Source organism: Rattus norvegicus, chromosome 2 (genome assembly GCF_021556685.1).
Source record: "Rattus norvegicus strain SHRSP/BbbUtx chromosome 2, alternate assembly SHRSP_T2T, whole genome shotgun sequence".
Classification (NCBI taxonomy): domain Eukaryota; kingdom Metazoa; phylum Chordata; class Mammalia; order Rodentia; family Muridae; genus Rattus; species Rattus norvegicus.
The window spans coordinates 9,567,719-9,582,311 of NC_141535.1; the positions used below are offsets into that span (position 1 = coordinate 9,567,719).

Here is a 14,593-nt window from a genome sequence, read left to right on the forward strand (position 1 = left end):
TATGCTACAACTCCCAGGCCTGCTACTCAGAGAGGGCTTGGAGAATTTAAGAACCAGGGAGTATTCTGTGTGATCGAATCTCCAAATATATACTTTCTAAAGATAAAAATTGTGAATACATTCTCTTGTATAATATCCATGTTGTATTTAGGAAACTAGCTTCTAAGAAGTAGATATACAAACACATTTTTATGGTCAGTTGGTTCTCAGCAATTTACTATTTGATCATTTTTTCATTTATCTAAGTTTTTCTGTGGCCATTATATGTATCAGCTAATGAAGTAAACATAGGAAAATTAAGTTATTCTAGAAGGTTTAGAGTATGTTTAATAGTGCTTAAAGCCTTAGAGTTAAGGTCCTTATATTTACATATTTAGATTTCTCTCAGTTCCAGAAATAAAATGTCTGTAGAACATACTGTCAGAAAACATGTATTCCTTTAAATGACTCCAGTAGAAAATACTCATTATTATTTTCCCCAAATTTTCAGTTTACTACTTAAAATCTCATAAACCAACTAACTTAATATATAGATATATAAGTACTTTCAGATACATAGACGAATGTAGCTTAAATATTTTAGCATTATATTTTTATCAAAATCCACCATAATGTTTTGTTTTATAATTAAATATATTTAAGTCGATTTTAAAATGTCAGATATACCTGGATTGTTTCCCTTTAAAGTACACATATTTTAATAAGTTGTTTCCAAATATTACATTTGTAGTTAAACTTAGCAGTAATTTACTAATAGTTATAATACTAATTTATTCTATAATTAAATATTCAATAGAGTTCTTTTGTTATTTTATGAATGTTCTCTAACCATCTTATTCTTATGCCATGTTTATAAGCATATGATTTAACTGATTACTGTGATAATCAGCAGGTACAGTACGCAGTATATATTTGTTTTCTTTATAGGAAAATGGTTCTCCAGAAGAACATGCAGTCTATGTGTGGGACCATTTCATAGCCCAGGCTGCTGCTGAGAATGTATTCTTTGTTGCTCATAGCTATGGAGGACTTGCTTTTGTTGAACTGGTACGTGCATATTTAACTTTTTTTTAATGATTTACTTTTTTTTTAATGTGTGTGTGTGTAAGTCCCTGTGTTTATGTGCATGCCAGTGCCTACACGGCCACAAAAGGGCTAAGGATTCCCATGGAACGAGGTAACTGTCAGTTGTGAGCCATGTGATGTGGTAATGGGGACAGAAGCAGTGTCCTCTGGAGGAATAGATGATGCGCTCAAGCTCCTCTCACCCTCTCTTACCCTCTTGCTCTTTGTTCTTCTCTGTTCTTGTCCCCATTGCCCCCCCCCTCCACGGGCCGTGGCCGGCCACTTTTCCTCTCTTCTTCTACTCTTCTCTCATTAAACCTTCCACATGGAAAAGAAAGAAAGAGAGAGAGAGAGAGAGAGAGAGAGAGAGAGAGAGAGAAAGAAAGAAAGAAAGAAAAAATAACAGAAAAGACAAGACTCTTAAGAAGAAATGCTGAAACATCTCAGCCTGTCCTTCTGATTTTAATTTCCAGCCTCAGCCTCCTTACTGGTTTTGTTTTGTTTTGATTCAGGAGTCAGGAACTGTTTTGTTTTGTTTTGAGGGAATTTCACTGGGCAGCTGTGGATGGCCTGGAACTTGCTATGCAGATTAAGCTAGCATTCAAATTACAAGAGATCTGCCTGCCTCTGCCTTACAAGTGCTAGGATTAAAAGCATGCACCACTACACGCAGCATGCTCAGTCTTTTTTTTTTTCCCTTTGATATTATTATTTAAGGGTATTTTAAACACTAAGAGCCAGAGTTGGCAGATGGGTAAGTGACTCCAAGAAAAGCACATTTTCTAAGCACAATAGGACTGAAGTGCATATGCACACACAGAAACTGTGCCAACATGGACAGTACCTGCACAATTCAAACCAGACAAAATTCCAGCACTGAAAAAGAGATGCAGTCACAAGTCCTAACCCTGACCAAGAAGCTATTTCCAACTGTTGCCTTCTGGGAGAGGAAAAATTAATTTTTTAATCAACAGTTGTCTTATTGCTCTGAACCATGACCAATGTAAGTTTTATAAAAGACAACATTTAATTGAGGCTGGCTTACAGGTTTAATCCATTATCATCAAGGTGGGAACATGGCAGCATCACAGTATCCTGGCAGGCATGGTGCAAGAGGAGCTAAATTCTACACCTTCACCTGAAATAAGTCAGAAACAGACTGAACATCCTCAGGCAGCTAGGAGGAGGGTCTCCAAGCCCACCCCCTCAGTGACACACTTCCTCCAACAAGGCCACACCTTCTAGTAGTGCCACTCCCTGGGCCAAGCATATGCAAACCATCACAACAGTATTATTAAAATAACTAACTTAATTGAGTATGGGACTAGGCATATCGGAAAACAGGACTGTGAAGTCAGCTCCAGAAAACAACTTTTCTGTTTCTTTTATTTCTTTTCTCTTAGACTTCAAAATGGCTTCTTTCTATTTTTTGAGAGAGAGAGAAAGAAAACATGAAGTTGAATGTATAGTAAATGAGCAGAATCTGGGAGGAGGTAGTGAGAGAATATGATCAATATATTGGACAATTTTTTCAATTTAAAGTTTAAAATGTAAATAACATATGTCCTTGTATATGCTTTCATGAGTCTTGAGGGATTTCCTGATCTCTTTGAGCATAACAGAGCTTTGTATTGTTAATCAGAAGTGTGCTTTGCCTGTCTCTTCTTTACATATTATTTTTAAATTTTAATATTATCATGTCAGCTTCTACATATTTCAGATGTACATTTCTGCTTTATTTGTAGACAATTAATATATTGTTATCTGTGAAGAAGCCAAAATTTAGTGTCTCTTTCAATATTTGGTACCATTTTTGTAATTTTTAGCTGACTTTAATGTGTATTGTTCAGTTTTTAATATTTAACAGTTTATGTGGTTAGCATTAAAACTTTTAGAAAGGTTCCATTAATTTACTTTGAACTAGCAGTTTTCGCTTGGTCTCAAAAATTTTGCATTAGTATTCTGATTTTTAAGAGTTAAAATTAGGTGATAGGTACATGATAGGAACAGTTGCCAGGTGTCTCAGATTTATTTTGAATTGTATAGAGTATTACGTATAACCCAGATTTTGCCACTGTGTTTTTAAGTATTAATGCTATAAATTCACTAGTGAAGCATGTCATGTGTCCATCACGCACGTCACAGGACCATTCCTTTGCTACACAGATTGTAGCTTGTTGGTAGTTTGTCTGAGAATGTTAAAGCCAAGCACAATGACATGAGCATCAATCAACCACAATATTTGTTGTCTAGTTTTAGCTTTTAGGCCTAGTGTGAAATTCTGTACATATATTTCTGTGGCCATTTTTGCTGTGTTATAGTTCAGTCTCACATGATTTAGATGTGAGAATAGTGCTGGCCCTTGACCCCTGAGAATGATAATACATCGAAATTGCCCTATATCTCGTGCTTATACTGTGCTAAGATCCAAAAATGTATTGTCATTTCTTTCTTAATTTGACTTCAGTGTTTAAAGATTGCTTACAAGCATTTTTAGCTTCACAGATTTTACTTTTGATGTATATTATGTTATAAAAACCAAATCCCTTAAGAGAGCATTTTACATCAGTATGATGTTTTTAATATGAATGAAGAAGAAAAATACAATGTTTTACAATAATTTGTTTCAATATACAATAATTATATAAATATAATAAATATAAATAGCTTTTATTTGTAAGTCATTAAAAATACTTAAAATTAACTTTTTAAACATATGGAGTAACCTAAAATGTATAAAGACACTAATTTCAACTTTGTAAATGAAATTCGGTGTTAAGATTATTTAAGGCTATTTTTTAAATGAACTTAAGATGCCAAATTGACAGATGACCAATGTGTCAGTCCTGTTTTGCCTGTCCTTCTTGTCACACACTGGTAGAAATTTCTCCACTTTTGTTCCACTTTAATATAAAGCACACAGATGTTTCAGAACAAGACTTGACTTCTGACCTTGAGGCCATTAGGGTCAGGGTCCTCAGGGCCTGTGAAATTATCACAAGCTGAGCTAAAGTTTTTCTCCAGCACAGGAAGTAACTAGTAAGTAAGAAGTTAAAAAGGAGCTTTGTCTGAGAGACAAGATGGTCCCAGTAAGGGTCAGCTTCTGTAGTCTGCTGTCCCTGCAGGAGGCCATGCATGGGAGGAGGAGATAATGTAACCACTGGTGGCTCTGTCAGCTCAGAGCAGAACTGAGAAGTCTATTTAATATAATATACCTTGCTTAGGTCTTAAAATATTAAGGATTATCACTTCAACTTCCTGTATTTGGTACTTGTTCAACAAATGGTTGCCATTGTAAGGCAGAAGTATTGCAGTTCCAGCTGGAGAGAGAGGTCCCATCCTAATAACTTCCAAGCAGATCATACTTTGCATTGCTGAGGTTTGCATTGTGATAAATATGATAACGTGTAATTTCACTATGTCTTTATTTCAAAATGCTTTTTTAAAGAAAGCATTGGGACAGAAAAGCAAACTGCGATACTTAAAAGCTTCTTTTCTCTAAAACCAACATTGTTCCTGTAATCTCTAATATTCTTTAAAGTATTAGTGTTGAAAGTGTTAACAAATGTCTTAGGATATTTCAACATATGTGTCATATGTACTTGTCTCACATGGTTTTGAGTTGTTAATGCTAGCTATATGAGAACATTGTGAGGACTAATATTATAGTATGTAAGTCTTTAATTATGGTATAGTCTTTTCTTGGTGGTATACTATATACAAGTCATGCGTAAATCCTTTTAGCTTTTAATAGTTTAAAATGTTTAAAAGTTGTTAAAAATTTACACCTCTTTGACTGTAGGGCCCTTTGTCTCTGTGTCTCTGTCTCAGTTTATGCCATCATATCTGAGTTTGCACAAATCATTCTCTACCATTTCATCTTGCCATTTACTGAGTTAAATTTTGCATAAAATTCTACTTTAAAATTGTTTACTTTGAAGTTTGTGGAACAAAATTATAAAAGGCCCATGTTTTGTTAATTTTTGGTTTTGGAAACAGCAAACATAATTTATCATTATATTCTGTCTTAAAGTGAACTGCCTTCAAGAACGGCATCAGGGAAGGGTTTCTTTTCAGCTAAGAGTCACTTCACAGTAGTTTGTCTTGCACAGCAGCTTCACCGGGTCAAGTTTCCGAAAAACAATGTACACTTTGCTGTAACAACCAAAAATATCGGGGTTGGGGATTTAGCTCAGTGGTAGAGCGCTTGCCTAGCAGGAGCAAGGCCCTAGCAAGGCCCTGGGTTCGGTCCCCAGCTCCGAAAAAAAAAAAAAAAAAAAAAAAAAAAAAAAAAAAAAAAAAAACAACCAAAAATATTCACCACCGACATTCACCATCTCTGCTTTCAAGACAGAGAAAACTCCAACTCCTTTCTGTGATCCCAGAAAAACAAGTATGGATAAGACATTAAAATTTAATCCAACATGTAGTTGTATAAGAGAAGAAACAGGCTTACCAATTGTCAACGAATTTCTGAAAATAGTATATCTGTCTATGTATCTTGTATAAGCCATCATACACAAATATTTTTGTCTTAGGAATTTAATTTTATATATGATAGAATTAATAATCTTAGTTATAATTTGCTTACAAATTGATTTGGAAAGACATGTACAGACTGCAGCCTATTTATTAAAACTTAGGCTCTTTGACTCTTTTGGCTCTTTTTATTATTTTTCACATTTCAGTTCATGTTTCGACATGTTCATAATCTCTCTCACAGCCACTTGGTTGAAATGATTGCTTTGCTTCCACTGGACATTTCACTGGGCTTTGTTCTTATCTTTCCAGGTGCTAAGCAGTTTATAAAACTAAGTAACACTGTCATTATTGATGGCAGTCCTTGTCAGTGTCCCTTACCTACCTGAGTTTAGTCCACTACTGTGCTTACAGGGCTCAATACACACATTCAGATGGCTTTCCTTAACTGAAACAACTGTTCATATTTTTGATAAAGTGTATCAAGTATTTGAGTCAATATATTTCATTAGCTTCACTGAATTGTCTCAACAGATAGAATATTAGGATCTGCTCATTTTTAGTTCCTTTTCTGTGTTGTTAGTGGTTTGTTCACAGGCACCATTAAAGAACATCACTTGGAAATGTGTGAAAACAGCTCCTTTTGAAAGCATGTCTTTACCCACTTTTGATTTTGGTTTTTCCATGCTTGTCAGCACTTGATTGGCACCTCACTTGCATGTGAATTAAGGAATGAAGGGAACTCTATTTTCCTGCCATTGTTCCATGCTGGGCTCCCTGGCCTCCAGGCTGCCTAAGCTGCCTTGAGCAGCTGGTCTAAGGCTAGTTTGGAGCATGTCTGTATGAACACACTCAGCCTCAGTCTACTCTTAGAAGAACATGATTTATATTTATGCTGAGGAGGAAATTAAATTGAGCTAAAAATTTTTAGCCTTTACCTTTAGTGATATGACTGCTAACTATGGCTTTAAAGTAGTAACATTAAAAAAAAAAGTTAAATTAGTATTGGTAAGAAGTTTATTTAATGTGATTTATGTGAAATGTGACATTTGGGTGGCTGGGAATCAGAAATTTAGAGAAGTAAAATAAGGGAGAATAAACCATAGAAAATGGAATCATAATGATATCAACGTAACTGAGAATGGAAACACTCTTGAAACCTATTTTGAATCTACCAATTCAATAAAGATAACATTTGTAGTAAAATGACAAAACACACCTTAATTAGTTTTACTTTAAAATTACCTTGTATATCTAAGTCTTTGCTTACCCAAATGCTGAAGAACCAGCTTCCAGGTAGAGTCTATGTGGCCTTCAAGTTTGAGAATAATCAAAGCAGTGAGTGACGGGGCAGTTATAAATATTTGTAGTTAATTGGCCATTACATGGAGTTTAAGCCTTAGCAACAACATTTTTACTAATTTATTCATTCACTTTTAATTTTAATATTGACTGATTTCTGAATTCCAGCAAGTCCATTCTTTCTCATCAATCACTGCTCCCCTTTTCTGCTGGTGACTCCAACTAGAAGTTTGACAGGAAAGACCCCGTCTCTACAACTCATTTTTTCAAGTCTACTATTTTCAGTAAAACAGGAAAATTATTAAAGTGAATTATGTTTTCATAGTGTTATATCATAGTCAATGGAAGACCCTAAAAGACCATTTCATCCAGTACATTGTTGATTTATTAATTTATTATTGTTTCTGTAATTATTTTATGCTAGACATAAAATTTATACAAATAATCTGAGATATAATTGCTTTCTGAACTTCATTGACATATACTCCATATGCTAGGAATTCATCTTTTTAAGATGCACTAATTAATGGTTTTTAGCATATTTGTAGATTTATACAACCATCACCAATATCTACATGCAGATAATGTCCCTTCAGTTTAAATGCATGAAGTATCATAAAATGAGTAGTCTTAAATATCTAGTTTCTTACTTGGATTATGTTCCTCCCCTTCCTCCTTTTCTTCCTACTTCCCCCCTTTTCCTCCTCTTCCCCCTCTTGTTCTACCTCCTCATCTTTCTTTTCTTCTTCCACTGCCTGCTCCTCCTTCCTCCTCTTCCTCTTCCTACTTTTCCTCTCTTCTTCCTATTTTTGAGACAGAGTCTCACTATATGACCTTCACTGTCCAGGCACTCATGGAGATCCTCCTGTCTCTGCCTTCTAAGGATCAAAGTTATGCACTACCACTGTTAGGCTGCTTGAATTAGTTTTTATAAATTATGTGGTAAAAGTCAAATTTAGTGTTAGATTTTTCTTTTTTGAGTATGTGTATTCAGCTTTCCTGCCACTCTTCATTGGAAATCAAAGCTGATTATCTTTTTATCGTGTTAACATTCCATTAAAAACTAATGTAGCCGTGAGTGTAAGTCTGGACTGTCCAGTGATATCACTGTGCTCTCAGTGGCACCACCGTGACTGGCTCGAGGCAGCGTGCGGTGAGCTTTGCAATCAGGGTGCTGGTCTCCCACTGTAGAAAGACTGCTTCTCTACTTGCCTGTCCTTATGGACTTTAGCATCCGTGTGGTTGTTGCTGGGGAGAAGAAAACAGATCAGGGTTCTGGTTCGGGTGATGAAATGTGTGCACAATTTGGAGATTATTGCTGTGTTGATGATGAAAGCCTTTCTATCCATGAGCATGGATTGCCTTTGCATTTGCTTCTGTCATTAACAATGTCTGGTTGCCTAGCTGAGAGACTATGAGCACTGGATGGCTCTTGAGGTTGGAAGGCTGTTGAGGAAGGTAAAGTCATTTCTCTTGAAAGGTATGAGCACTGGTAGGTTGCTTGGTCTCTAGTGGAAGACCCCACACTCTCAGGATTGTATATATTCAAGGCCATATTATTTGTGACTACAACTAATTTCCACTCTTCCTTTCAAATATGGATACATTTATGTAATTTATTTCATTTTGTAAATTGTTTTTGCCTACTCATCCTGAACAAAACCTTTAGCCCAAGCTGAGTAGATCTGGCTGAGCCTTTTTAAGGTCCACTGTACTATGATTTTACTTTTCTGACATAAGATAATCAAGTTTAAAGAACTAAAGATATGTGGATCTCATGTTTACTTGGCAGTTTCCCTTTTTAATTACTGATGTGTGATTTCTGCTGTGAGTGCTCATGGAGAGAAGTTGTGTGGATAAGGACTGTTTGATTGATCAGAATGTCAGTAATGTGGTGAGTTTCGAGTGTTGTAGGTACACATTCTGACAACTTGCCTCAGGCTAACTTTAGCCCCATGAAACACTATTCCTTCCTCACATCTGTGTCAGAACTCAAACCTAGTGACTACAACATAAGAACTTGTGAAACTTGTTAACTTAGCAGATCATCCAGTAACACCAATGCAGACACTAAGAACATCATCAGATAGCTCCCTAGCTGATAGAAAAGCCCTCCACCCCATCTCGGTGTGCCTGCCTCTCGTGTTCTTACCAGGGACAACTATGAAACTGGTTTCACATTGGCATATTGAATTGGGAGTAGTTTAAATCTGTGTTTCTGGGCCGTAGTCACTCATGTATCCTCTAGAATAAGATATGTATTAAAAAAAAAAAAAAAACAAAAAAAAAACAAGATCTTAAGGGAAAGAGTCATTGTTTAGCCACCGAGAATGGTGGTCATTGTGGTTATTTATTTGTTCCTTCCCTGGAAAAGTAATGTAAGGTCATCTCATTCAAAACAGACTGGGATAGAAAAAAAGGTAGTCTTTTTATATAATAAAGAGTCCAAACTACTCTCTGGGAATTCCTTTCGTAAGAGGCTTTACCATGTCAACAAAGTCTGTACCGGGTTAGTGTCCTTCCAAATCCACACAGCTAAGGAACTAGGTGTGATCTCACTTAATAAAATGGGCATTGAAGCCAATGAGCTGTTAACATAATACTTCTAAACTCAGAAAATAAGTTGACAAATTAATGTTTTAAATATAAATAAAAGCACTTTCTCATTATATGACTCCTAGTGACCTATAATTCACTTTGTAGAACAGGCTAGCCTCAGACTCAAAGCGATCCACCTGCCATTGGCTACCAAGCGCTGAGATTATAGGAATGTACAACCATGACAAATAATAACTCTTTAGCGAAGAAGCATTTATTTCCCCATATTTGATATAATATCTCAAATAGAAATCCTATACTGTAGATATGAAAAACTATGATTGTCATTAAATACTTTCAATTGTAGAGAAACACGGTTTAGCTAAATAGGAGCTTTTCAAAAGCTGTTCTTGTGATATTGTAACTCACTGCAAATTCTCAGACAATGAAGTACATAACTATGCCTGCACCTGTGATTTGATATCTAAAATTGAAAAGAGCTTTTGAAAAACATATTTGTAATACAAACTATTTAGCTTCAACCTTACACTGAAAGCATAATCCTTATTAAATAATTTACTCAAATTAATTCAGAGAAGTTGTGTAGGCCTCAAATTTAAACCATACTGAATACATGTTAAGAAATGACTTGAGGGGGCAAGGATGGTCTCTCCCAAGAGCTCTTTATTAAGAGAGTTCAAATGGCTTCAGAAGCTAGTCTGCCACAGACCGTCACTGGAGCACACAGCCTACGAGTTCTCAGTAGTGCACATCTATGGATTGATAAGCTTGGGTTCTGATCAAGAGCTGGGAGCTGGTTGCCAAGGGAGGGAAATCAATGATAAGTACAAAATATATGTAGTAATTACTTATAAACAGTTTTCCCTCTGTAAACCTTACATCACTAGGAAAGTAGGAACAATGTATTAAAACTCTGCCCACTGACAGCGACTGCACAAATGGAACATTTTCATAACAATGAAAGAGAATATAAGAGTAGCAGTTACAAGACAAAAGCAAAAAGACAAAAATCCTCTCAGGCACAGAGTAACAGCATGCTACTCTTCTGGGGCTATATAATGCTAATTACTGAAGTCAGAAACAGAGCCCTAATGTGTGTGCTGTCTCTCATCTCATTTTCAATGGTTTTGTTGTTGTTGTTGCTTTTTAACAGTCTTACTTGTGGGTATTAGGCTGAACCCAGCATTTCACACACAGTATACATGCACTCTAGCTCAGAGCCTTACTTTCATTCCCTCAGGACTGTTTCAGTGAATGAAATAAGTTCATACTAAAGCGACTTGGATCCATAATTGTGATTTTGTAGAAAATGCTTCTTGGAGTTGGACTTGATCTTGAACTTGTGTCCTCAAGACAAAATGTACTACTTTTAAAAAATTACCACTCCTGACACACAGGCTTATAGGACAGTCTAGCCACTGTCAGAAATAGCAGAACAAAGTAACACTAGAGATAATCTGATGGCGAGAGGCAAGCGCAGGAACCCAAGCAACAGAAACCAAGACTACATGGAATCATCGGAGCCCAATTCTCCCACCAAAACAAACATGGAATATCCAAACACACCAGAAAAGCAAGATCTAGTTTCAAAATCATATTTGATCATGATGCTGGGGGACTTCAAGAAAGACGTGAAGAACTCCCTTAGAGAAACACAGGAAAACATTAATAAACAAGTAGAAGCCTACAGAAAGGAATCGCAAAAATCCCTGAAAGAATTCCAGGAAAACATAAATAAACAAGTAAAAGCCCATAGAGAGGAGACACAAAAATCCCTGAAAGAATTCCAGGAAAACACAATCAAACAGTTGAAGGAATTAAAAATGGAAATAGAAGCAATCAAGAAAGAACACATGGAAACAACCCTGGATATAGAAAACCAAAAGAAGAGACAAGGAGCTGTAGATACAAGCTTCACCAACAGAATACAAGAGATGGAAGAGAGAATCTCAGGAGCAGAAGATTCCATAGAAATCATTGACTCAACTGTCAAAGATAATGTAAAGCGGAAAAAGCTACTGGTCCAAAACATACAGGAAATCCAGGACTCAATGAGAAGATCAAACCTAAGGATAATAGGTATAGAAGAGAGTGAAGACTCCCAGCTCAAAGGACCAGTAAATATCTTCAACAAAATCATAGAAGAAAACTTCCCTAACCTAAAAAAAGAGATACCCATAGGCATACAAAAAGCCTACAGAACTCCAAATAGATTGGACCAGAAAAGAAACACCTCCCGTCACATAATTGTCAAAACACAAAACGCACAAAATAAAGAAAGAATATTAAAAGCAGTAAGGGAAAAAGGTCAAGTAACATTTAAAGGCAGACCTATCAGAATCACACCAGACTTCTCGCCAGAAACTATGAAGGCCAGAAGATCCTGGACTGATGTCATACAGACCCTAAGAGAACACAAATGCCAGCCCAGGTTACTGTATCCTGCAAAACTCTCAATTAACATAGATGGAGAAACCAAGATATTCCATGACAAAACCAAATTTAGACAATATCTTTCTACAAATCCAGCACTACAAAGGATAATAAATGGTAAAGCCCAACATAAGGAGGCAAGCTATACCCTAGAAGAAGCAAGAAACTAATCGTCTTGGCAACAAAACAAAGAGAATGAAAGCACACAAACATAACCTCACATCCAAATATGAATATAACGGGAAGCAATAATCACTATTCCTTAATATCTCTCAACATCAATGGCCTGAACTCCCCAATAAAAAGAAATAGATTAAAACTGGATACTCAACCAGGGCCCTGCATTCTGCTGCCTACAGGAAACACACCTCAGAAAGAAAGACAGATACTACCTCAGAGTGAAAGGCTGGAAAACAACTTTCCAAGCAAATGGTCAGAAGAAGCAAGCTGGAGTAGCCATTCTAATATCAAATAAAATCAATTTTCAACTAAAAGTCATCAAAAAAGATAAGGAAGGACACTTCATATTCATCAAAGGAAAAATCCACCAAGATGAACTCTCAATCCTAAATATCTATGCCCCAAATACAAGGGGACCTACATACGTAAAAGAAACCTTACTAAAGCTCAAAACACACATTGCACCTCACACAATAATAGTGGGAGATTTCAACACCCCACTCTCATCAATGGACGGATCATGGAAACAGAAATTAAACAGAGATGTAGACAGACTAAGAGAAGTCATGAGCCAAATGGACTTAACGGATATTTATAGAACATTCTATCCTAAAGCAAAAGGATATACCTTCTTCTCAGCTCCTCACGGTACTTTCTCCAAAATTGACCATATAATTGGTCAAAAAACGGGCCTCAACAGGTACAGAAAGATAGAAATAATCCCATGCGTGCTATCGGACCACCACGGCCTAAAACTGGTCTTCAATAACAATAAGGGAAGAATGCCCACATATACGTGGAAATTGAACAATGCTCTACTCAATGATAACCTCGTCAAGGAAGAAATAAAGAAAGAAATTGAAAACTTTTTAGAACTTAATGAAAATGAAGGTACAACATACCCAAACTTATGGGACACAATGAAAGCTGTGCTAAGAGGAAAACTCATAGCGCTGAGTGCCTGCAGAAAGAAACAGGAAAGAGCATATGTCAGCAGCTTGACAGCACACCTAAAAGCTCTAGAACAAAAAGAAGCAAATACACCCAGGAGGAGTAGAAGGCAGGAAATAATCAAACTCAGAGCTGAAATCAACCAAGTAGAAACAAAAAGGACCATAGAAAGAATCAACAGAACCAAAAGTTGGTTCTTTGAGAAAATCAACAAGATAGATAAACCCTTAGCCAGACAAACGAGAGGACACAGAGAGTGCGTCCAAATTAACAAAATCAGAAATGAAAAGGGAGACATAACTACAGATTCAGAGGAAATTCAAAAAATCATCAGATCTTACTATAAAAACCTATATTCAACAAAAATTGAAAATCTTCAGGAAATGGACAATTTCCTAGACAGATACCAGGTATCGAAGTTAAATCAGGAACAGATAAACCAGTTAAACAACCCCATAACTCCTAAGGAAATAGAAGCAGTCATTAAAGTCTCCCAACCAAAAAGAGCCCAGGTCCAGACGGGTTTAGTGCAGAATTCTATCAAACCTTCATAGAAGACCTCATACCAATATTATCCAAACTATTCCACAAACTTGAAACAGATGGATCACTACCGAATACCTTCTACGAAGCCACAATTACTCTTATACCTAAACCACACAAAGACCCAACAAAGAAAGAGAACTTCATACCAATTTCCCTTATGAATATCGACGCAAAAATACTCAATAAAATTCTGGCAAAACGAATTCAAGAGCACATCAAAACAATCATCCATTATGATCAAGTTGGCTTCATCCCAGGCATGCAGGGATGGTTTAATATATGGAAAACCATCAATGTGATCCATTATATAAACAAACTGAAAGAACAAAACCACATGATCATTTCATTAGATGCTGAGAAAGCATTTGACAAAATTCAACACCCCTTCATGATAAAAGTCCTGGAAAGAATAGGAATTCAAGGCCCATACCTAAACATAGTAAAAGCCATATACAGCAAACCAGTTGCTAACATTAAAATGAGAGAGAAACTTGAAGCAATCCCACTAAAATCATGGACTAGACAAGGCTGCCCACTCTCTCCCTACTTATTCAATATACTTCTTGAAGTTCTAGCCAGAGCAATCAGACAACAAAAGGAGATCAAGGGGATACAGATCGGAAAAGAAGAGGTCAAAATATCACTATTTGCAGATGATATGATAGTATATTTAAGTGATCCCAAAAGTTCCACCAGAGAACTACTAAAGCTGATAAACAACTTCAGCAAAGTGGCTGGGTATAAAATTAACTCAAATAAATCAGTTGCCTTCCTCTTTACAAAAGAGAAACAAGCCGAGAAAGAAATTAGGGAAACGACACCCTTCATAATAGACCCAAATAATATAAAGTACCTCGGTGTGACTTTAACCAAGCAAGTAAAAGATCTGTCCAATAAGAACTTCAAGACACTGAGGAAAGAAATTGAAGAAGACCTCAGAAGATGGAAAGATCTCCCATGCTCATGGATTGGCAGGATTAATATAGTAAAAATGGCCATTTTACTAAAAGCAATCTACAGATTAAATGCAATCCCCATCAAAATACCAATCCAATTCTTCAAAGAGTTAGACAGAACA

At 36.2% G+C, this 14,593-nt stretch overlaps 1 protein-coding gene across 35 annotated transcripts in view; it reads left to right on the top strand.

Moving 5' to 3' along the window:
• Positions 1-14,593, top strand: part of Arb2a (ARB2 cotranscriptional regulator A) — a 464,299-nt gene that overhangs the window by 250,991 nt on the left and 198,715 nt on the right. For all 35 annotated transcript variants that reach the window (NM_001439487.1, NM_001439488.1, NM_001439490.1 and 32 more), the window contains 1 exon segment: positions 928-1,047. In NM_001439487.1, the coding sequence (NP_001426416.1) occupies positions 928-1,047 (120 nt within the window).